Source organism: Cyphomyrmex costatus, unplaced genomic scaffold, assembly GCF_001594065.2.
Source record: "Cyphomyrmex costatus isolate MS0001 unplaced genomic scaffold, Ccosl1.0 scaffold29, whole genome shotgun sequence".
NCBI lineage: Eukaryota > Metazoa > Arthropoda > Insecta > Hymenoptera > Formicidae > Cyphomyrmex > Cyphomyrmex costatus.
The window spans coordinates 2,642,504-2,665,706 of NW_017277017.1; the positions used below are offsets into that span (position 1 = coordinate 2,642,504).

At 35.6% G+C, this 23,203-nt stretch overlaps 1 protein-coding gene across 1 annotated transcript in view; it reads left to right on the top strand.

The window, feature by feature from the left end:
* LOC108775194 (ankyrin repeat and SAM domain-containing protein 1A) overlaps window positions 1–23,203 on the top strand; it is a 46,063-nt gene that overhangs the window by 17,309 nt on the left and 5,551 nt on the right. The window contains exons 9-12 of the mRNA XM_018541488.1: window positions 172–445; window positions 659–1,339; window positions 4,275–4,449; window positions 22,754–23,074. Of these exons, the coding sequence (XP_018396990.1) occupies window positions 172–445; window positions 659–1,339; window positions 4,275–4,449; window positions 22,754–23,074 (1,451 nt within the window). The remainder of the gene's footprint in view (window positions 1–171; window positions 446–658; window positions 1,340–4,274; window positions 4,450–22,753; window positions 23,075–23,203) is intronic.

The following is a 23,203-nucleotide window of genomic DNA, read 5'->3' on the forward strand; positions in this document are numbered from 1 at the left end:
GTTAGCGCGCAAAATATAACGACGTAGACATGAGAAGTTTTTGTATTTCTTACTGATTAATCGAGTGGAAACGTACGTTTCCGACATTCTCGATCTATCGAGTCGATTTATCATCAACCAATAATAGATAGTCGATTGGTTCCGCTGAAACCCCGAGTTTTGGTTGCACAGGGGCTCCGACAGCGGACTGTACCAAACTCCACCCGTGCCACGCGGCACAATGGAGGGTAGCTTCGTGTCGGAGGACCTGTCCTTGACATTGCCCACGGGATACGGGGGCAGAGAGTCCGACCAATTGAGCGTGTCGTCATCCTCGAGCGTCGGCGGACCGAGCCCACGGGACCGTCGTTGTTTGCCCAACGATTCCAGCGCTGCCGGGATTTACTTGCCAATGGCACCTCTGTCCAGCTCGCTACACAGTCCTGCTTCCAACAATAAAGTTTCGGTAAGAGCCCCGATTTATTCACGTAAGTTATGAAGAAATATTCTCAAATATATAAACACATCCGCATCTGACGAAAGTTAAAGAGATAAAATTGCCTTGCACACTTTTTCGAATCACGCGAATTAATTTTTTCGGATATATTTTTGAACTCGTGAAGAGAATTCAAACGAACGTTTACCAACGTGAAGAAATATTCGCTTTTTTTTTCTGCAGCCGACACCGCCTAAGAAGCCGCCTAGACGAAATCTCTCGGTATCCCCGACGCACCTGCAAACGCAGATGTCTTTATCAGCCGACAGTTCGGTAGGGCCGAGTAATTACGAGTACTTGTTCTTGGCGCGCAGCGGTGCGCGAAGTCACATCGATCTCGAGCAGCTGCAGAAACGACGTGATCAGCTGCGACACGTCACGCGAAGCGTGGACCAGTACGTGGAGATGAAATCGCGATTGGTCGGAACCGATGAGAAACGCGAGTCCAATGTAGAGCCGGTAGCTATAACGTCTATTTACGAGAACCGGCCGATCAAGATGTTGAATCCGCGAAGAAAATTACGCAGGCATGCGTACGAAAACTACGAACCGGAGAACAGTTCGTGTGCCGACAAATCGCCCTGCAGCGACGGCGATGTGATTCAGGAGCAAACATTTGTATCGAGCGCGTTTCTCACCTTGAAGTCTTCCCAGGAGAGTCTCCTCGATGAAAGACGCGAGATAGCGGATGGACAGTCCGCGTCAGAGAATCGCGAGGCCACCGACAAACGTCTCAAACGCGTGCAGATGATGCTGCCGACCAGTCCTACGCATTATGTTCAACCGCCCACTCCTGATCATCCGCCGCCGTCTGCCATGCATGCGGAAAGGTCCATCCATGAGCGTATTCGTCCGCTCAGTCAGGTAAGTGCTATCAACGGTCATTACTCCACGCAAGGTCAATATTTGACGGATGTGTAGTGCCAAAATGATAGCAAGTATAGAGTTAATGTAGCATGTCATTGCTACTACTTGATGTTACTATATGAGCTTCTGAAGCAACAACATTTTCATGTATTTATCAAGAGAAACGTGACGGTTGTCTTGTTTTTCACACACGTCTAGAGCTCTTTGAAAAAAGTTATATTTTTGTAAAATAAAGTTGTTTTAGAAAATCATATTGGCAAGTTATAATCGACAGATGTGGTTCTTAAGTGACTAATGTCGTTTCCAATCCCCGCATTAACTCGAAAGAGCGTGCATGTAAGATTCTCGATTCCTCGCGAGAATTCTGTAGTTCATTTCAAATGGTAGTAATGGGAGCGCTTCTGCAATTTGTCGCGTACTTAGCGAAGCGTGCGCAACGGCAGCGTTCAACTTTGCATCGTCAGTTGTTAGTTGGAAGTACGGCAATCAGTAGACATTTATACGTATGTATATCATATGTCGAGAGGAATATAGAGATAATCTCGCTAAAGACGCGTCAGATCGTGGAAACTCCGCGGAGAAGGCGGGAGATTTCAAAGCGCTCGGTGATTTAGCCGAAACTGCCGATCCTTTAGCCGTTCATGACGTAAGACCTTATAGCAGCGTGCGCTCGTTAAGGATCGCCATTAACGCTCTCACTTGACCTGGTGCCTTGGACAGTAGATAAGCAGTCGACGTAGCGTCTTACCAGGTTACGTTTAATATACAAGCTGTGTTTGATCTGTGATGCGATTTACAAGGACTCGTCCCTCTGCCTCGCTCGTAACCGCCGCCGCTGCCGCCTTCGGCCTGTCTCGCTCGTTTGCTGCCGTTTGCGCGTCGCCCTATGATCGTTCTGCTGTGAGACCGACTACGTTCAATTCCCATCCACCGCGAATGGATATCCATAGCACACGACGCAGCTTCCAGCGCACTTCTGCCTCCCTTCCTCTCCCTCTCTCTTTGCTCTTTCCACGCTATCTCTCTGCCATCCACCCCAACTTCTCTCTGCCGTTCCCTATATGCATTCGCAATCCGTGTCTTTCAGTCGGCTATACACGCTTGACGAAATATTACACAGTGAATATATCCAGAAAGGAGTCGCTGAATGCGGCGAAGACGGCGAACTCGTATGCATAGTCGGTGATACCATGTAACATCGCTTGCTTGGGAGATGATCGATGTCTTCATCATGCAAATCGTCTATTTGATAGACACAGATTCCTTCTTCTCGTAACATGCTTTGTACATCCTTTCCCTTCAATGAGTTGTAAACCCTCCGTTTCTCATTTGACTTTAGAGTGCTTCTACAGACGTTTCCAGATTCTAAATTTAAATAAGCCCCCAAAAATCTGTGTTAAATAAATATACCTTGGAAAATTCAATCAAGAAGGCATTTGGAGGAAGCTATTGAGGGTTAACTTAATATCGCTAATATCGCACGATTTACGTGACTGATATCGCAATATTCGTCAGTCAACTCACGATAGTACCCGAACGTATTCTCAAATCGTTGAACAGCTGATATGATTCGATGATGGAGATCGAACGCTATTACGGCAGCTGAAGACAGCATGCTCGGCACACGGAGGTAGAGGGTCTCCGTGAACCTGTCGGTGGAAGGACGAAGAGATGGGAGAACCTTCTACGGATGGTTGCTTCTCACCCGTCAACTTCCGCGAATCCAGTAGAGCGGCAGAATGCAAGACGCCGACACCCTTTGAATAATGAAGCCCTCGGCTTCTATGCCTGTCTGACTTCGCCTCGCGAACGCTCGTTCTCCGTTGCCATAGGAGAGAGAGAAATTCACGAATTTGTAGCGACGGTTTCCGGCTGTCTCCTCGAGATGTTCTCGGCGTTTTACAGATGATACCGCGAACGTCTGTCGGGCCTCTGACGTCAAATTTTAATTGCGTTAGAGCCTTTCTGGAACGCGCGATGAAATAGCAGCTTGCCGTCTCGTAGTTTGCACTTAGTAAATCAAAACGCGAGGTCTCTTTGAGTGGTATAACGTAATTTCGGTGGTTTAATTCGTCTCGCTGTTAAACATAAATAAATGACTTTACGTTGACCGTTGATTATGGCTTATTATTTATATGTATAACACATAATATTAAAAAAAAAAAAAACACATGTAATTAAATATAAATCTGTATATAAACTGTACCAAGTTGTATTTAATTATTTCAGTATTAAAATTACATATTCATCTTCAATTATTCATCTTTCCTTCTTTCTCTTCTCTTTTTTTTCTAATAAAAATAATTGTTAATGTATAAAGTAATTCCGATGTAAACTGTATTGCAATATTTGCAGCAATAATTCTTTACGGATCATAAAATTTAAAAGTGCTGGAAAAATCGTATTATTTTTGTCATTTATGACTCGCCGTCAGCGGAATCGAAAGAATTAATGTCAAAAGGTATAGATTTTTATTCGAATAAATAAATATGCTTTAGGTTGACCACGCGTATTTATTTTCCCTCCGATTTACATGGCATATTTCTCGCGTGCCTGCGTGCGGACGTTTCGTTTCAATAAATTTTCATCGCGATAGGATTGGCTTCATTTTTCCATCGTGTGATTTGCCGCGGCTCGACGCGACGCGGCTCACGGGGGAATTTTTATATCGACTGTAAATATCCGTGTATAAAATACGAATGTTGACAATTTCGTGATAACGGTGATACGCCCAGAGTAATAGTGGTCGAGAGCAAATTGTAAAACGCAACTGCCATAAATCCAACAACATGATCAGTACGAGTTTCACGTGAAGGCTTGGAAATTGAAGCGTCGAAAATGCCCTTTCCCGCAGTATTTACTGCAATACTGTAGCGTGTACTTTAAGCGTGGAATCTCGTTTCTTCTTCAAATGGCGCTGATTTGTCAATAGGTATACAAGCGAAGGTCCCGTGACATGGAAACGGAAACGGACGAAGATCTGCTGCAATTTCCCACCGGTGGATCGCTCAACGCATCAAGCGGTTCGTTGTCCAGCGTATCGCTGTCCGACAAGAGCATGTCCACGGACAATGTCGAGGAATACTTCGGCGACGTGCCGTTTGCAGGTAAACAGCAACGCACGCTTGGCTGCACCGCATGACGCTTCTTTCTGCCCACGTGTACATGCATAACCGTTGTGTTACGTTTCTGTCTTTTTACCGTCTGTCTGAGACACCGCTGACGCGACGATTGGGACGTTTCTAGAGACATGCACACTAAAGCAAGTCTCTCGACGTTTCCCGTTTAAGTGTCGTTGACTCGTACTGTATTGGTGAAAACGGGCAGAAAGGTATAAGGCGAATTGTACATATATGTTATTTGAAAATCATGGTGTTGATGCTGTAATAATTTTACATATATATCTATATTCAATTACTTTCTTCTACATTGTTGTTGGTATTAACATTTATTTGTGGCGTACGTTTATATGTGGTGTAACAACACAGTACAGTTATTTATTTCACGGAAGATTTGATAAATGAATGTAATAACGGCATGAAGACAGAAATCCATATTATTTTCATCTTTCTTTTGCATTCATTTCATTACCGTTCGGTATACGGATATATAAGAGAGATTGGAATATTACCACACACAAAGCTTATTCTTATTCGTATAATAAAATATACATTAGGAGCAGCTGGTCTGCGTATAACGATATCTAGAAAATATATTCTAAGGGAGTGATATTGTGTATATATATATATATTGTTCGGCAATTAAAATTTATTTTAATAATAGTTTGGTATTGTAATATTGATTACCTAAGTTCTTGCATCGTCGAGGAAGTTGAGATAAGAAGACTTCATAAGAGACGTACTTTGCATATTATGCACAAAGTATAAAGTATTAGAATTATTTGTGCGCATGTATGCCCACGATATTTAATTCGCACAAGAGATATTTATATTTCCATTATCCATTTTTACAGAGTATTTTATCGTACACTCGTCCCTTTGTAATGTCGTACCGAAACGAACCTTCCGAGTCTGCTTCCGAAAGAACAGATAAATCACGCGAGGTGGTTTTCTCCCCCACAAAAGAGAATGTTCTGTGCAGCGCGCGACGTAGATCTTCCTTGGCTTGATCGAGCCGGACGTACTTTAGCGTCAGGAACACCGAAAAAGAAGTCCGAATTTTTCGTCGGTCGTGTTTCGGCAGATCGGAAGTAGTTCGTGATCTATTTTATTGAAAAATTTGTTCTATTTTTCTTTGATTTTGGGCGGCATCGATATGGAATACGGTCGGCGCATCTATTCCCCCGAAACGCGGCCCCGGTTTTCCTACGGTAATAAAATTTGCCGGTTCTGGATTTCAATCTTTGCCGACGCAAAGCGAAAGACGTGCCGCGCAAGCACAATCGTTGTGCAAAAAGCTAACGATCCGAGTTCGTTATTCGGGCTAGCCCGGTGCTCCCTGTTATCGATGGTTATTCCCGGTTAATCTAATGGATTAGGCGAAGTCCTTCGTAGTGAACGATAGAAATCTCGAAAATAGAGTGTTCGTCATATAGAAATGTTAGAAATATTAGGGATTTTGCGCATGTTACAATTAGAGAGACATAGATAGTTTCTTAGATTGTATACTTGTTACAATATACATTGCGATGGATACATATCAATAGTCGCTTATATATCTTCAGTTTTACCTTCGCCTTAATATGTCAACAATGTATGCGGGATGAAACAGATTACGACTGCGTTATATGTTATTTGATATAAGTATCATAGTAAATAACTAGCTAATCTATATTAGAGTCCATAACCGTCGTATAAAATCTCTTTCTGGAAATATTTAATAATTCCAATAATGAATTACGTACACAAAAAATAAGAATATATATTATATATGATTTAGTACGTTTATCTCGCATTATTAGCATTTAATGAAATTAATTTATTTTATATTATTTTATTTTGTACATATAATGCGTCTAGTAGTTGTTATCTCATGAGATTATTTATATGATGGATTATAAAGTATACAACGTTTGCATGTCGAATGTGCAGTTTACCTAATTCATCAAGGTGTAAAAAAGGCTATAAAAATATTTGAGAGGTACTGAAATTAATGATTCAAAAGACTGGAAATTATATCACAGAGAAGAGAGTTTTGTTATGTTTTCTAATTAAAATTATATAAATAGATATATTTAAAAAAGAGATATTCTATATATATTTATATATATAATGAATTGTTTGTACGTAGGTTTGGATTACCATGTATTTTTATTGAGATATATATTAAAGATATACATATCTGATTTTGATATTCCTTTTTTTAAATATATATATATATTGTATACGATTTAAATATTGTATATATCAAAAGATATTAATCTCTATAACATTGTTAACAGAACTAGATTGCTGTATACATCTATTTTCCAATTAAATGGCATATCTTATGATAATAATATTAAATATCAACAATATAGATTGCATAATTTTTATCTTTGTTATATACAAATTAATTGATATGCATGCAGCATACATATAGTATGATCATATATTTATTCATTCCAAGCGTAATAATTGCAGATTAATTATAAATTAATAAACTTAAATTGTGATTAATTTTGTGATTTTTTGATTCGAATATGCTTAGAACATGATATCCTACAATAAGGGATAGTGTCATCTGACATATTGAATTCGATCAGATAATATTATATTGTCTGATAATATAATATTATACCTTATTTTGTGACTGATTTAATATTTTATTTTGCGTCGAATGCTTCGTATAAATATTATAATGGCTCAATCTCTGTGTATACATATATAAAATTATATAAATATGCGCGATATATTTACATTTTAAATTTAAGCAATTATAATATCCTTCATGTGCTAATAAACGTTATGCTGCTATTGTATGCGATGTCTTGAGTCATTTTGTCGCTTATGTCTTTCCTCTGAGCTTTCGCATAATTTTTTTTATCCTTCATAATGCCGTGTAGTTTGCAGATTTATTACCCTTTTTACTGTAATATTCAGTAATAACAGACCGGTCATGCGATCATACTTTAATACATCTTTTATTTCCAAAGATCCCGTCCCAAGTATGATAGGATATGATTTTCACCATAACAAGATTTTCAACAAGATAAGTTTTTTAAATCATTTCTAATAAGATTAATTTAAAAAATTGTTTGAGTATTATATTTTATTTCAACAATACCAAAACTTTTTCCTGTTATTTTGTACATATTTCAAAAAATTACGTAAACAACACGTCCCATTTTAATGGTAAGTTCTCGCACAATTTTTGCTAAAACATTTAAAATCCCACTTTTCGATATATTTCCAATTAATCCAGAATGCAATGATATTTTCGGATTAACCCTAATATTTGTAAATATGGACTACAGGAATAACAACTTAACTAAATATATTTATCAAGGGAAAAACGTGTTTAATTTTTGACAAAATATTTATTGTAAAGAAAATATTGTAAAGAATCGTGTTTATATTTTATATATGCATGTTTTACGATTTATTTAACTTCTGTGGCTGCATATTCTAAATATTATATGTGATTTTTAGTGATCAACAGCGTGGTAGTCTTATATATCGTGTATATTTGTTATGTCCAGCGTGATCACGAAATGTGTGATTAAAACACGTATGCAAAAAGAGATACTACAACGTATTGTGACGAAAGATAAAAGTGGAGCAAGGTGAGTCTCCATGAATAACACATTGTTTTATCAGACTTACTTTGCTGGTCTATCCTTGTCACCTGTATATACATAATGACAAATTATGCAACTTGTGTAGCTGAAGTTATACTTTTCTCTCTTCGAAGTTTTTTATATATTTATATAATATAGGTACGTGAAATAAATGATCTTCCAAATCTCTATCATATAATACATAACACGATTACGCGACGTATTTTTCTTACGCTTCATATACGATTATTTAAAAACTCAAAGTGGATATACAATGATATTTATCGATGAGACTTTATCAGATATCAAATGCTCTTTTTATCAATATCATGTTAGTCACACAATTTTCCTTTAGGTAAGAGCAATATCCGTATCAGTTTCCGCTATTAAATGAATCAGTTGTCCTTAGGTTCTTAGTAGATTTATATTTATTTAATTTTTATTTTTGTTTATTTTTTTGTATTTATTATCTATATAACTATAATAGTTTATTATTACACTATATATGAGCATACTGAGAAAGAGTTATTGGATTTAGGAAATTATTAATATATCACGTTTGAAAAATCTCTATGATTAAAAGTTTTATTAATAATTACATGTTTTAATACGAATCGCATTACACTTGATAGCTGGTAAGTGGACGATTAATATGGTGCTTGCAATAAGACGGACGATATTATGACATCCGGTAGGATACGTGTTACAAGCGAATATATGTTGACTATGCTTTCCCAACCGCATTAACTCGTAATAAGATACGGTAATTGCTCATAAGCATATATATGCGATCATTTCGCATAGTATAATAATTCTAACCAATACGTATCGCAAGAAATCAATTTGACATTAATAATTTTACGCCGATTATTTGCGAATTTTTAAAATGCTCTTATCATTAAATTTTTAATTAATATAAATAGATTATAAAATGCAAAAGAAATAAATAATTAAAATTATTGCAAAAAATAACCCTATTTTCGGTCAAAGCCGGTGTTTAATAATATTCATATACAATGTTTTTCTTTATTATAATTCAATTGACAAATTTAGTCATTTTAAGTTTATTTTATGTGTCTTACGTTATGAAATACTTGACCAATTATTACATTTATTTTGTATCCGTTTTTCAAAGAAGAATGAATATAAAAAATATAAGAATATACGATATCTTTTTTATGCACTCTTGGCGTATAATTTTTCTTTTTTAAAGAGGTTCTTTTAGGTATCTAAGTTTTGATAAATACATTTTTTTGAGTTTTAATTTATAGATGGCGCCGATTCGATTTGTCATTTGAAATGTAATTGCAAATTGAAATGGAAATATTATTTTAAATTAAATTGATGATCAATTTAATTTGAAACATTAATGTTTTTACTTCATTTTGCAATTGCATTTCAAGTTTGACAAATCGAATTTATAAAGTAGTTTATAAAAGTTCAAAAAATATATTTACTAAAACTTGTGTGTGAATATTATTGCACACCAGGATCTGCTTTGATCGAAAATAAAATTATTTTCCTTAATAATTTTATTATTTATTTTTTATTATCTATTCACAATTTACATTTTATAAAGAAATACTCTTCTGATTTATATACTTTTCTTAAAATTCATTTAAGGTAATATATAATCTTAATTACCGCTGTGCTTCATAACTTTCTAGCTTGAAATACATTCGATATGTTTAGACATCTATGAGCTACTCTACTTCAATAACAGTCTAAACTATTTCAATCTTGTTAGAGGATAAAGTAGCTGGACGATCTTTTACTTCGTAGAAGTGAATATTAATACATGATTATTGCACTCTGTCTTACGGTTTAAAAAAATCTGCTCATGACTTTAAATGTCTCGTCAGAAGAGACAGAACCGGAATGCACTTTCAGACAGCTAGTTAACCCCGCTCATTGTGCTCCGTTTATGACCGTAACGGAAAGTACGTGGCAGCCTCTGTCATCGTTAAGAAAAACAGTAAATCTATGCACAAAATTATAGAACTTCGTTCGCGGTTTTAGCGCTGCGAAAATAAGCCACCATTGTTCTATACTAGGACAAACCACCTATTTGCGACCTTGTTTGCGACGACGATAGCACCCGACACATTCGATAACGTTCAATGTCTGTCTCTCTTTTCGTCGCGAAGGAACACGCGGTTATTAGGGTCAAATCTTTTTGTTCGATGAAAAATTATGTTGACGTAATAAGCACGCGTATGTAACAAATTACGTTTCACTGGACATTACGAAAGGTCATCCTTCATTAGTTATGTTCGCTCGTCATTGGTAATTCCATAAATTATGAGTGCTGCGCACTTTGCCATTAGCGACGCTTTCCATTCGGCAATGAATGTCTTGATCACTGAACCGATGATTGATTCGCATTGACTGTACAAAATTGTGCGTCTATACTTAACGATTAATTTAAATTGTGTGTTTCAAAGCGATGGACACAATTTGACAATTAGGCAATTGATTCTAAAAAGAAGCTTATGTATTACGTTCCTTTCGAAATACTATGTAACAACAATATGTTAAAAGTTATGTAGCTATATATTTTCAAAAACTGTCATTTTTTGAAGAGACACACATTTTTGCCTTTATAAAGAAACATACACACAAATATATTATATTAATTCGAAAAAAGATTCGAGGAATACAATCGAATAAAGTTGAAGTGTAAAAAATAATTTTTCGCATTAACTTTTCATATATTTTTCTCTAGTCTAGAGCGCGAAAATGTAATATGTTTTTAGAAACTTTTTTGAGAAAAACTACTGCATATATTTTTCTACGCTTTTACACATCTATTTATACATATTTAGTAGATATCTACAAATTTTGATACGGCTAAATGTTTATTCTTTTTTATGCGACGTAAATTTAAAAACAAAACGTAAAGAGGAACAAGTGTTGGTGGTTGACATGATTGTAGTTTTTTAACATAACAGAAATAAAAGATTTAAAAAAATTTTTACCTATCATTCTTATGAGTGGCTATAGTCTGAATTAAGAAAAACATTACAAATTGTTAAAATGGTGCAGTTCGAAAAACAAATGTCGATTTTTAAATTTTTTAATTTAACATTTATAAAAGATAATTAATTTATAAATATCACAATAAACAGACATTTACATACGTAAAATTGAAATTAATTGGTTTAGTAATTTCTAAGAAATCGTACACATTAATCAACTTAAAAAAAATATGGCTTCGAGAAAAGCACATTTATTTTAAATAGAGTTATAATGCAACATAAAATAGTTATGATATCATAAATGAAAGTTTACTTCTTCTAATCTGCGCTATCAATCCATAAACAAATCATATTTACAATAATCCTCCTCTAACTCGAAATATTCATATCTTTTTATTTTTCTCTAATCTACGCATAAAACATTCATATTTTTAGAGCCGTTTTAAGAGGCAACGCCAACAAAGTCGAAGGTCTGTTTGCGGCTATCATTAACGTGGCACATCACGCGTTTAGTAGCAACGGTGATTCGTATTCGGGAAAATGAAATACTTTGGTCGGTTTACATCCTGACGGTCTCTTGACCACCGCTCGGGAGACATATATGCATGAGAGTCACATTATGACATCATGCAGGAATGTGTGGACCGTGGGATGTGACTCACGCGATATCAAGTCGCTTCGTTCTTTTGGCGGCAACACTTCGGTTCGAAACGATTATTCGTCGCGTCAAGAACTCACGATTAATCCTGTACTTATGGATACAATTACAGCGATAAGCGGTTCGTACGATAGTCATCAACGAAACTTAACTTTCTAGCGTTGGGACAGAAAAAGTTATCGTAGTTTTTTGATCAGTGATTAGTCAATCGGTAATTAAGTTCTCTCATTACGTGAAATTTCTCGTCATTCGTATATGATTTCCTCTGAGTTGTGATTTTGAAAAGTATATGTGTAACTGTATATGTGTGTGTATGCGTGTCCTATGTGCATTTGTCTCATTGCATAAGGAGTAAATTTAAGGCTTGACAATTATTCGATATGTGTGTCTGTCTCTTTCAGAGACGTATAATTGATGTTGTTGACAAAATGAGTATTCTGAAACCTAATTGCGGTGGGAAAAGAATGAGTTTCGCGTGTATGCGTGCGCGCGCAATGTGCAGCGTTTTGATGAGTGTTATACCGTTTCACCGAGTTCAGACTGCATTAGTCATGACCTCCGAGAAGTCTCCTAGAAAAGCGGACTAATGAACTTGCCGACTGCTCGGCACCAGTTTATCGTTTACGTGAGATAATGCTCCATTGTAAGATATGTGTTATCAGTATTTTGATATCAAAATTATATCGCCTCAACATTTAATTGGGAAAAAATCTGGTCGTGTAAATTGAAAATTTGGTAGATTCAATTGGAAAGCTGCAAATCAGATATTTATAGTTAGATCGATGAAACATTCTACTCGAGATAATCAGAAATTCCATTACGATTATTCTGTATTAGTACAATCAATGTATTAAACAACAATTTTGTTGATACAATCAAATGTCTATAAAAATTAATGTATACCAAACATTAAATGAAAAACAAAACGCATCAATTTGTGTTTGTAATTTTGGATAAAACTTAAACGTATAAAGCTATACCAATGTGACGGTGAATACGAATTAATTACATACACGTGAAAACGTGGAATTATAACAGCATTATTTCATCTAGATCAATATCTATTTTCTGTTCATTAGCATGATAATGATCAAGATGCGGCAAGACTCGACTTCTCCAATTGTAAGCGTACTCGACACGTCAGTATTCATTGCGCTGTCGTCTTGATATTTCTTGTCAGGTCCGTGTCAAGGTTTTCGAAACCCCTAAAGTTCGAAATAACGTGTTTCATACGAAATTTATACGTCCGTTGAATATCACCGATGGAGGATGAATTTAAGTAGAATACGAACAGCTAAGTTTGACTTGGGTATATATTATTCCGCAGGTTGTACATAAGACATGTAGCTGACGAACGATTTGTTCGTGAAAGCGTAAACGGATGTGGACTGTCATCTTTATTAGCGCCGGCATGTCAATTATGCATATGAAGAGATTTTATAAATGCAACGTATGACCTCAGCAAGAAAGTTGCTTTTACTCAAATTGAGCACTATGAATTACTTGAGCAATCACAATTTTTTTTCAAAAATAACGAAGGTACAGTCACGGTTAACTGTACAATTGAGTTGGTATCGACGTGTCACGTCCGCATAGTAAACGTACTTCAGCAAGATAGATCGTGGTCGATGGAAATCCCGACGAGAGAACCCTTTTCGATGCTTTAAACCGTGACAGTCGTGCAGTCAGTTTTACGTAAGCTGCTCAAAGAGATTTATTTTTATTTGTGAATTTATGGCAGAATACTCCAACGTATTTCGCTTCGAACGTACTTCAATAAAAGTGTCGATTGGAGAAAATAAATGATTGCGTTTTGATATCGTAAATTACGAACTTACATTTTTACTAGAATCAATAATAACATTAAAAAATTAATCATTTAATGACGAAAATTTCGACTCGCACAGTTCCTCGATGAACGTCAGAATAACCAGACAAAAAAATGCCTCACGAGATTCCGTTTTTCTCCCGGTATACCATCGGCATCTACACGAAAATAAATACCCCGAGCAATTTCGTTTCTTGCGTGTTACCATCAATATAATAAAGGCAAAAAGTGGATGATCGAGTGCGCTGGTAGCAAGATGGAAGGCAAGATCGGAGAGGTCCCTTTTCCCACCACCGAATGCAGCAAGCGCCGTAATTTCGGCTCGGGTCTCGAAGAACGATAGTCCCATTCTCTGAGGTCATCTTTCCACGCTACCAACACGCTGGGCCTCTGCACCAACACGAGCATCGCGCGATCTCGCTCCCGGCCCTCACTCTCTTTCTCATTCGTTTCCATAAGTTCCTTCCGCGCTGTCCCTCTCGCGCGTATTATTGTTGAGATCGGGAGTGCGGGTGGCGAGAGGACCGAGGTTCCGTTCTCACCTCCTTCCCCGCTGGCTTTTAAGTCGCCACCACCACCACTACCATCACTGTGCCGTCGCGACCACCTCCTCCTCGTGGACCTAACACGTTCGAATTAGTCGTCTCGTTAACCAGACTCGTGGCGCAACGAAGAGCCCGGCGCGTACGCATCGCTTGACCGATTTCGTGTAAGCGACACGAAGCCACGAATGTCCGAAAATCCTGCCGTTCTGAGCGCGCGTTTAGTCTTCTACGTCTTTCCGAGTGATAGAATCAAAGAAGTTTACGATTTTATATATAATAAAGACGTTTGTGATCAAGTGGAAGTTCAATACATCTTGATGTCGTCGATACGGTATGGACTACCATATGTCAACTATACTGATCAATGACTACGAAACATCCTTGAGTACAAGAAAAAAGAATATAGTGGTAGCAACTGTGTAAGAAAACAATTATACAAATTTTATATTACATGGAATTAATATATATTAATTAAATAATCTATGTTTTATGGTATAACTATTTTCATAGTTATATTTTGCAACTATAAAACGTAATTTATTCAACTGTGAATACCTTCTATTTATCAGTAACACAAGTCGACACAAATGTCGTTCCATCTTTCTTCATACTCTAAGAGTGCATGAAAAGAACGATTTTGTGAAAATATCTAAAAATTTAGGTAGATACAGATCTGAAAATATAAATCTGTTGGATCATCAAAATAATTATGTAGGAAATTGAAATATGATGTGCAATGCTGCAAAAAAAGTTTTTTTCCATTCTAAACAATTAATTTATTAGAGGCGTCTTATATTTATATATAATTATTTTAATAGTCCAATAAAATTTATTCTTGGATCTGCTAAATTTTTAGGCAAAACCGTTCTTTCCATGTAACAAAATAATACTCGTACCAATTTAGTTATGTAACTAAACGAAAAAAGCCCCCATTAATTCTACACACAAAACTTGCATAGTTGTTTATATAGTCATCATTATTATGTCTTTGGATTATTCGTGTCGATCGCAGCTGACCTGTGAATTAAGTCATATACCGAAATTTCTAATCCCTGGTGTTAATCCGGAGTATAGAATTTCAACGTTTTTATCGCAAATACCGGTTAAAAGGAACAGCGAACTAAAACAAAATTTCTAACATGCGTTTCGAGGTGGAATATATTGTCGACGACTCTTGGAGTAATTAGCTTCAGGCTCGTTCGTTACCATGAATTTCGGGCTGACGAAGTTTCGGTCGGAATCTCGAGGAAGCTCGCCTGGAATTCGTCGCCGATGAAGTGACACGCTGCTCACGTGCTCGCGCTCGAGGTGGTGGGGAACTATCGTGATTGCTCACGATCGAGCAGCGCGATCGTTTCTTCAGTGTCGTGCCGATCGATCAGACAGGTGGATCAAGGTAGATCGTGCGCGCGGAGCGTGCCAACACCGGTCAGAAAACTGTTGCCGGCCGGTAGTTCGATCGTTCCGTTAATCAGAGTGAGAGAGAGTTTCGAGGGGCGTACGTGTCCCTCGCGTGAGAAAGGGAAGTGCATTGCAGTTCATTTAGTGTGAAAGAGAGAAAGAAAGATACAGACACGACATTGAGAGACGAGGAGCGGAGAACGTACGTCGAAGAGCATCGAGTAGGGGAATAGTGGACTTTTGTGTCCGTGGGTATGTGTCTTCTTCTATGTATTTGTGTTTGCGTGAGCGTGAAAGAGAGAGAGAGAGAGTGTGTGTATGTGCGTCTGTGTGTGTGTGTGTTTCTGTTGTCATGCCACGTGCACTCTGCAGAAACATTATGTGTTCAAAGTTCCTGGCGTGCCTCGCAAAAAGCACGATACTTGTTGCTCGTTACGCTGCTTGATGTTATAATAGTTTGTCCTCGATTGTGTGCGTCATGAAAGGTCAGCCGAAAAGAGGAGTTTAAAGGGAATTTACAGGAGTTACAAAGTTGTCTTTTAGCTTACACCTGTCCGAGATACAACTTGTGTAGTGCGATTAATAGACACGACGGATTCAGTGTAACGAATTATGTATATATATAACAGTTGCAATATAATGTTAATCTTCGCTCATTTGTTATGATATAATTAACGAAATAAGTGTTTTAAATTTTTTTAAATGTTTTAAAATTTTGTAATTATAATTCTGAAATGAAAATTTTAATTAATAACTGATTCTGTTTAAGGAATAAAAATATGTGCTTTAAAATTTTTATCTTTATATTTTTTTTATTCCTTTTTTGCATTCAATTGAAAAAATGACAATTTTTAATTGCTTGCAAAAAAAGAAATATAAAAAAGAGCATAATTTAAAAGCACATTTGTTTCCTCTTGAATCACACAGTTGTCACATCAAAATTTTATTTCTAAATTAAAATTACAAATTTATTAATGATTTCAAACATTTAAATTCATTTTCTGAAAAACTTTGTTCTTTTAGTGTTGTCGTTGTAACAAATAAACGATTTGTATTTGTACGGTAATATTATCTTATCTTCTTTAATTTAATAATCTTTCGAATCTTATGTACCTATATAATTTGATTTCACTGCACGATACATTCCATTAAGAAATTCAAGTGTGCTCATTTGTGTCCCGCTTATGGAAAAACGTAGATAAAAAAAGAGAAAGGTAGACAAAAAGAAATCCGTCCATAATAAAACAGGTTCTTTTATTTCTTTCTTACTTACGATCTAGAAAAGAAAATTTGAAAGCAAAAACGCATCAAGATTTAATTTGAATTTATTAGCGAAATTAGATAAATTTGCAAACTGTTTACAAAGCAGTTTTACAATTTGCATATTGTTCTTAATAAAAAGAACTTGTAATCTATTTTCGTGAGAACGCGGTTTAACTTCGACAATCGACGCTATATAACAAGGGACTTTCCCGCTGAGTGTTATTCGCTCCGTTTATTTTAGACTTGCGATTTTGTTATTCTTAGGCGGCATTCTATCTTTAGTTCTGGCACACGTCTTGCCATAAGTGTTACGTTATAATCCCAACTTACAAGTATCGGATATATATAATATTAAGAACAAACCTTTTTCATATCACCGCAGTAATATAAAATACGTTCTATTTTTCACTAACTGACTCATTACGTAGTCACTGGTAAAAATTTCAACTCGCAATATTTTGGTGAAACAATACCGCTCTGCGTGTTTTTACATTTAAAGAAAAATATTTTGTCAGTTGCATATGTAGCAAGAGCTATTGTTTCAAAATTCTGCTTTCATTGCTTAATGAGTACGATGTAAAATAATGCTATTGTGTATGTAAAATTAAAAGTCGGATACGACAAAACAATGAATAAAGCGAGTTTCGTGTTTGTTACATACCTAAAAGCACAGATAAAATACAAATTAAAATATCGGAACTTTGATCGACGAATCACTGACTTTTATTAGTATATTATATAAATATTTAAGGTAGTGCGAAAATATATCTTAAGTCAATATAAAATACATAGACAATAAGAGAAAAGTTTTTATCATTATTTGTAACTGTATTGCTTGTAACTGTAATTGCTTGTTACCCTAATTATGATTATTATATCTTCAGTTCCATCAACAAATACATGCATATAATAGTTGGCACTAAAAATGACTGTATAAAATATAGTCATCCCTTTTATAGTAAAATATAACTTATTGTCATTTTTTTTGTCCAACCATATTTTATATAATTCGCTTAAAAATGGACTATAAATTACAATATGTAGAAATAATTCTGGTTTTTACTTTTATTTTCAACGCCAATGTATAACAGAAATTTGCATCAAAATCTAAATACATTAAGTAGTAAATTGTTTGTTTGAATTGCCCATTTTCGCAAAATTTCCATCATGAATAATTGAATACAGCGATATGAGGACGGAAATCGTTGAAGGTTTTCAGTCGAGCCCACATCAATCGCGGGCATCATTCTCATTCAATTCCCGTTCGCTTTAGCATTAGCACTTCCTATGACGACAGCCTTTCACGAAATGGTCTTGCGCGTTACGTCCGCCTCAATGTCAATAACAATCGAATGTGACAACATATTGACTGAAAAGTTCGAGTAACTAATTAGCGATTACCCCGTATAATCGGTTAACACGTCAAAAACCAGTGCAGCAATCGCTTGCGATGTGACACACCTCTTGTTTGATGTAGATAACGATTATCTCTGAAAGATAATCCATGCAATGGGTCAGACAAAAAACTCAGAATCCAAGATTACTAATGTGTATATAATAGTTTCAATAGTTTATAAATAATAATTGTAGAACGAGAAAATATATTTTGCATGAGATAATGTTTAAATTTTTTATATTTTAAACTAGAGTTTTTCTTTTTATAAAAATTAATGATTAAATTTTTCAATAATTATATGCAGAGTGTTTTATAATATATTGATATAATTTTAAGAATGAATTTGAAATGGAACGAATATACTTAAAAATAATTCAAAGATTTATATTATTATATAAACATCTGATCTTGGTTCTGTATTATAAATATTTACATGTTTTAATTCTTATTACAAACTGAACTAGAATAGCATTTTCACACATTTCTATCTTATTAATAAGATGCGAAGGTGTGTGACGATTAGTTTAGCTTGTAACGAGGATTGAAAGGCTTGCTGCAGCAATGGGCTAACCCACATTTTGTAAAAACAGAGCAAATGAATTCTAAAGTTAAAGCGATGAAAAAAATACGAATATTATTTTAAAGAAATGGAAAAAATATCAATTATTTTAATTTTAGAGTTTATTTAGTTTGTTTTTACAAAATATGGGTTAACTCATTGTTACAGAAAGCCTTTCATTTAATAAAACACGAATATGTTTGTAACTCGGTCAAATAGAACTAATGTTTATATGAACTACTTGTTATTTTTATGACTTGCATTCTCATTTCTGAGATTATATCTACATATTATGAAATATCCTGTTTATAAAATATTAATTGATGTACTATTGGCTAAAGCAGATAGCAAAATAAGATAATGCCGCAAAATACACAGAATTCTGAAACAATGATTTCCGCTACAAGTTCATATACGAAACTTACATTGCGCTCCGACGATATACAAGGTCAGCAATTATCTGCTGCAACCGCACTATCGCTTGCGTAAATCGTTGGTTTCATTGCAAGCCGCGATTTCACGGGAATTGTAATTTATCCAAGAATTCATCGCACCTATGGCCAATTGGATTTAATTGATAGTACGTGAATTTAATTCAACTAAATGATAATACTCTGTGGTGTGTGGCAATAGTGCGTATTAACACGTTAAGTATTTCTCGCCATCTACGTAGTCTCATAATCGAGAGAATAATAGTACCAATATTAGGAAGTCTTTGTTACTTAATAAGATAAATGAGCTGGTGGGAGCTAATAATACTGTCGAGAATTGGATGAGGGCTGAAGTAATTTATGGATGATCGCGCGGCGTCTACAATCCGCAGAATTTCATGACTAACAAGCAACATTAAGACGCTTTATCTAAAGTTTTCTTCAGTATAAACTTCCATCTACATAGAAGTATTAAAATCATATACTACACTGTTTACGGAAATGTAGAATAAAATAATTTAGCGAATAAAAATTTGTTATTAATTGAAGCAGTTAAAATACCACAAGAAATTAAAATCGACTTTTCATAAATTACTTAACATTAATTTACGCCGTTTTTACGATATTTTACTGTACATAACCTGTTGGTATCTATCTACGGAGAGAACGTCGATTTTTATAATCTTCCATCCGCGATTTGCGATACAAGGTCGAATGGGTTTATTACGGATTTTAATAACTTTTTCCGATTGATCTAATAGTGTGCGGATAGGAGCACGAAATTACAGAATGTAATAGCGTATCGTTTATGGGTCTCTTTATGCTCATACATTTTTAATATCTCCTGAAATCCCTCTCTTTCTTTCTAAAGACCTAAAGAATTCGCGCGCGCGCGCGGCACATGCATTTATTTACGCAAGAATTACTTTAATGTTTATAGTCCATAAGAATTATTCGCGGATTTTTCCTTTGTTTTAATGGACCGCATGAACATTTCCGTGACGAAAAGAGAAAATTAAGCAGAAATAATGCACTTCTTTAGGGTAAGATTAATGATCGCAATTAAGATGTAATTAAGAGTGATATGCATGTTAAAACATTGTTAGGACATAAACTCCAAGAACTGAGAACTAACTCAATTAATTAATTAAATTAATTAATTATGATATATATCGTTAAACTTGCAATTGTTTGTTGCAAGCTCCTACAATTTAGTAATGATATTAGAATTATTACATTTACATTCAAATAATATGATTATACTTGGATAATAACTGACTGAAAGTGTGTGAACGGAAGCTCACGGTTTTGACAATTAAGTAAGGAGCGTATATTCTTGAGAATTATTTAGATTTATATACTTGAACAATAGGTAAATGATTCGAGTATTAGAAAATTGTCTAGAATACAATCTCTAAAAGTTTAATTAATTTGTAAGCTTTCATACTTTTGGATTTTGGATATGAGATGTGTGATGTACAAAAGATTTAGGTACCTCATATTTAAAGATGTTTGGGCGTTATATCTTTTCTGCGAAGCCAAATGGGCAAATCAGTTCTTCAGATAGTACTTTTAAAGGAATGAACAACGGAGAACGGAAAAGGCGAGGATTTATGTAGTAATTTGTGTATATGACTTGAATAACTACCTACATAATATAACGTGGTTGAGGCTGGAGAGCGACGACGGTAAGCAGACGACGCCCTCCGCGATGGAGCTTTAATTAAAATTACGTACGTTTGCCTCTCGTAACGTGCACAAGTTACTCTCTCGCCTTCTCCACGCTTCTATTTTATATTTTTATGAGCTTTTCATTAAGGACGCGCGTGTATGCGTGCGTGTGTTTAAATGTGTCGCTTGTATGCGAATATGTAGTACACAACGTATTCTCGGAGGAGCAGAGGACGTCTTTGAAAGAGCATCCGTGACGGCGGCGGCTTAAATTAGTCCTTTCTCCCTTCCGTCCTGCTGGTGAATCCTCATTTGTTGAATTCGTATGAAGGAATTTCTATTGCGTGCTTGCGAATCGTCGATTGTCGTGAATAATCCTTGTAAAGACGCCACAACACGAGCCTGTAACAAGCACTTCTTTTACATGCGTGAGGCCGTGATAAATGAGTGAAGGATCGTAGAAAGAAATGAGAAAAGAGGGAAATTGGGAAATTATTCTCACCTATGTGATGTGAAGAAATATACAGTTTCTGAGTGCTTGAGGGGAAATTATGAGAAGAGATCGTACGCGTTGAATATCTTTTCATTGCATAGAGAGAAAGTATTTGTGGTACCCATATAAAGACGCGAATATTTCCCCTCTCGTTTATATCATAGAAGTCCCACTAACGCCGATTTACTAAAAACTGCATTTGAATGAGAATAAAATTAAATTTTTATTTCTTTTTTAAGAAAAGTTTTAATAATATTGAACCACAATTTTTAATTATAACTTTTTATTTTTTTTAGTACTTATTTAAAAATCTTTGTACTTGTGTCACTTGTTTATCAAATTTTTTACATGAAAGACATAATTGTTCACAAATTCGTTTGAAATCGTTAAAATTTCTTGTCGATAAATGTTTAACATTCGTGATATCACGAGACAGTATTGATTGTCCTTCGACTAATTCTCTCATCGAGACAATGACACAATGAATATTCAATGTATCTGTAAATTCATTGGTTTGTGCTGCATATGCATTATGAAGACTTGGTAGATGATTATAATTGACATGTCTGTGAGATTTGGAAGATGGTGAAATTACAGTATGTAGAACAATTAATAGACGCAAATTTTGACATATTCCAAGAATGCTATTTTTTTTACAATTTCCTTGACAAATGAGAAAATGAATACAACGTTTAAATGTTCAATACATTGAAATTATGGAAACCAAAGAAATTGTAAGAAAATAAGCGGTTTTAACATGGACGTAACAAGAACAGACTGCGCATTCCTATGAAATCGTCACTATCGATTTAAAAAGAGTGAAATAACTTGAATTACATTATTCTCTCTCTCTCTCTCTCTCTCTCTCTCTCTCTCTCTCTCTCTCTCTCTCACTCACTCAAATTAAAGTCCAAGAAACAAACTTATTTGTTATTTTGACGTCAAAACGATGTCTTTAATATCATTTGACGTCAAAATATCGACAAATAATGTCAGCTTATTCACTGAGAGGGAAATGCTGATAAAATTGAAGAGAAATGAATCAATTCTTTAACGGAGCACAGATGTTGAAATCAGAGAATGCGCAGCCTACATATAATTATTACGTCTATGGGTTAATTTTATTCTTTTTTTTCAAATTCAAGTACGCGACTTGAAATTTGTATAGGGGATACCGAGGTGAGTTGAAACAACGTCGATATCTCGAAACCAATAATAGTCGATAATCGGGCAACAGTACAATTTTAACTTTTGTCTTACATGTATTAAAATTGTACTGTTGCCCGATTATCGACTATTATTGGTTTCGAGATATCGACGTTGTTTCAACTTATACCTTTGTTTCAACTCACCTCGGTCTCCCCTACGTATTTAAAAATGCTGCGTGAAGTTTATATCAGTGAACGAATGATGTCAGGGCGTGACGAAGGAGAGCGATTGCGAGGTAGTAATCTGTCGGCGTGTCGATAGGTTTGTTAAAGGGCTCCGTCACGGCTGAACGGCCGCGTACTTTGCGCCGCTTGCGGAACGTCTACGGTCAGACCGCATGCGGGATGGGAACCGGCGGGGACGGCGGGGGTGGAGATCGTCTCGAGGACGGCGAGGTCGCTTTTCGACTTACCGGCGACCGGGATCGCGACAGGGACGAGAAGTCTCTCAGCATAATGAGTCCCTTCGACGAACAGGAGGAATGGGCAAAGATCTCAGAGATCATGGCGTCATTCGGAACTGGTCTTGTACGAGAGTCGGTGTTCGTCAGCGAGCTTGAAAAAGAATTTCAAACGAGGCTAGGTAATCTTATCGTCATACGGACATGCTCCGCTTTCGATTTTGCCGACGAAGGCGACATATTGATCTTTCTCGAGTCTAGAAGTTCATACAACGTGATATTCGCATTAAAAAAAAAATTATTCGAAATCA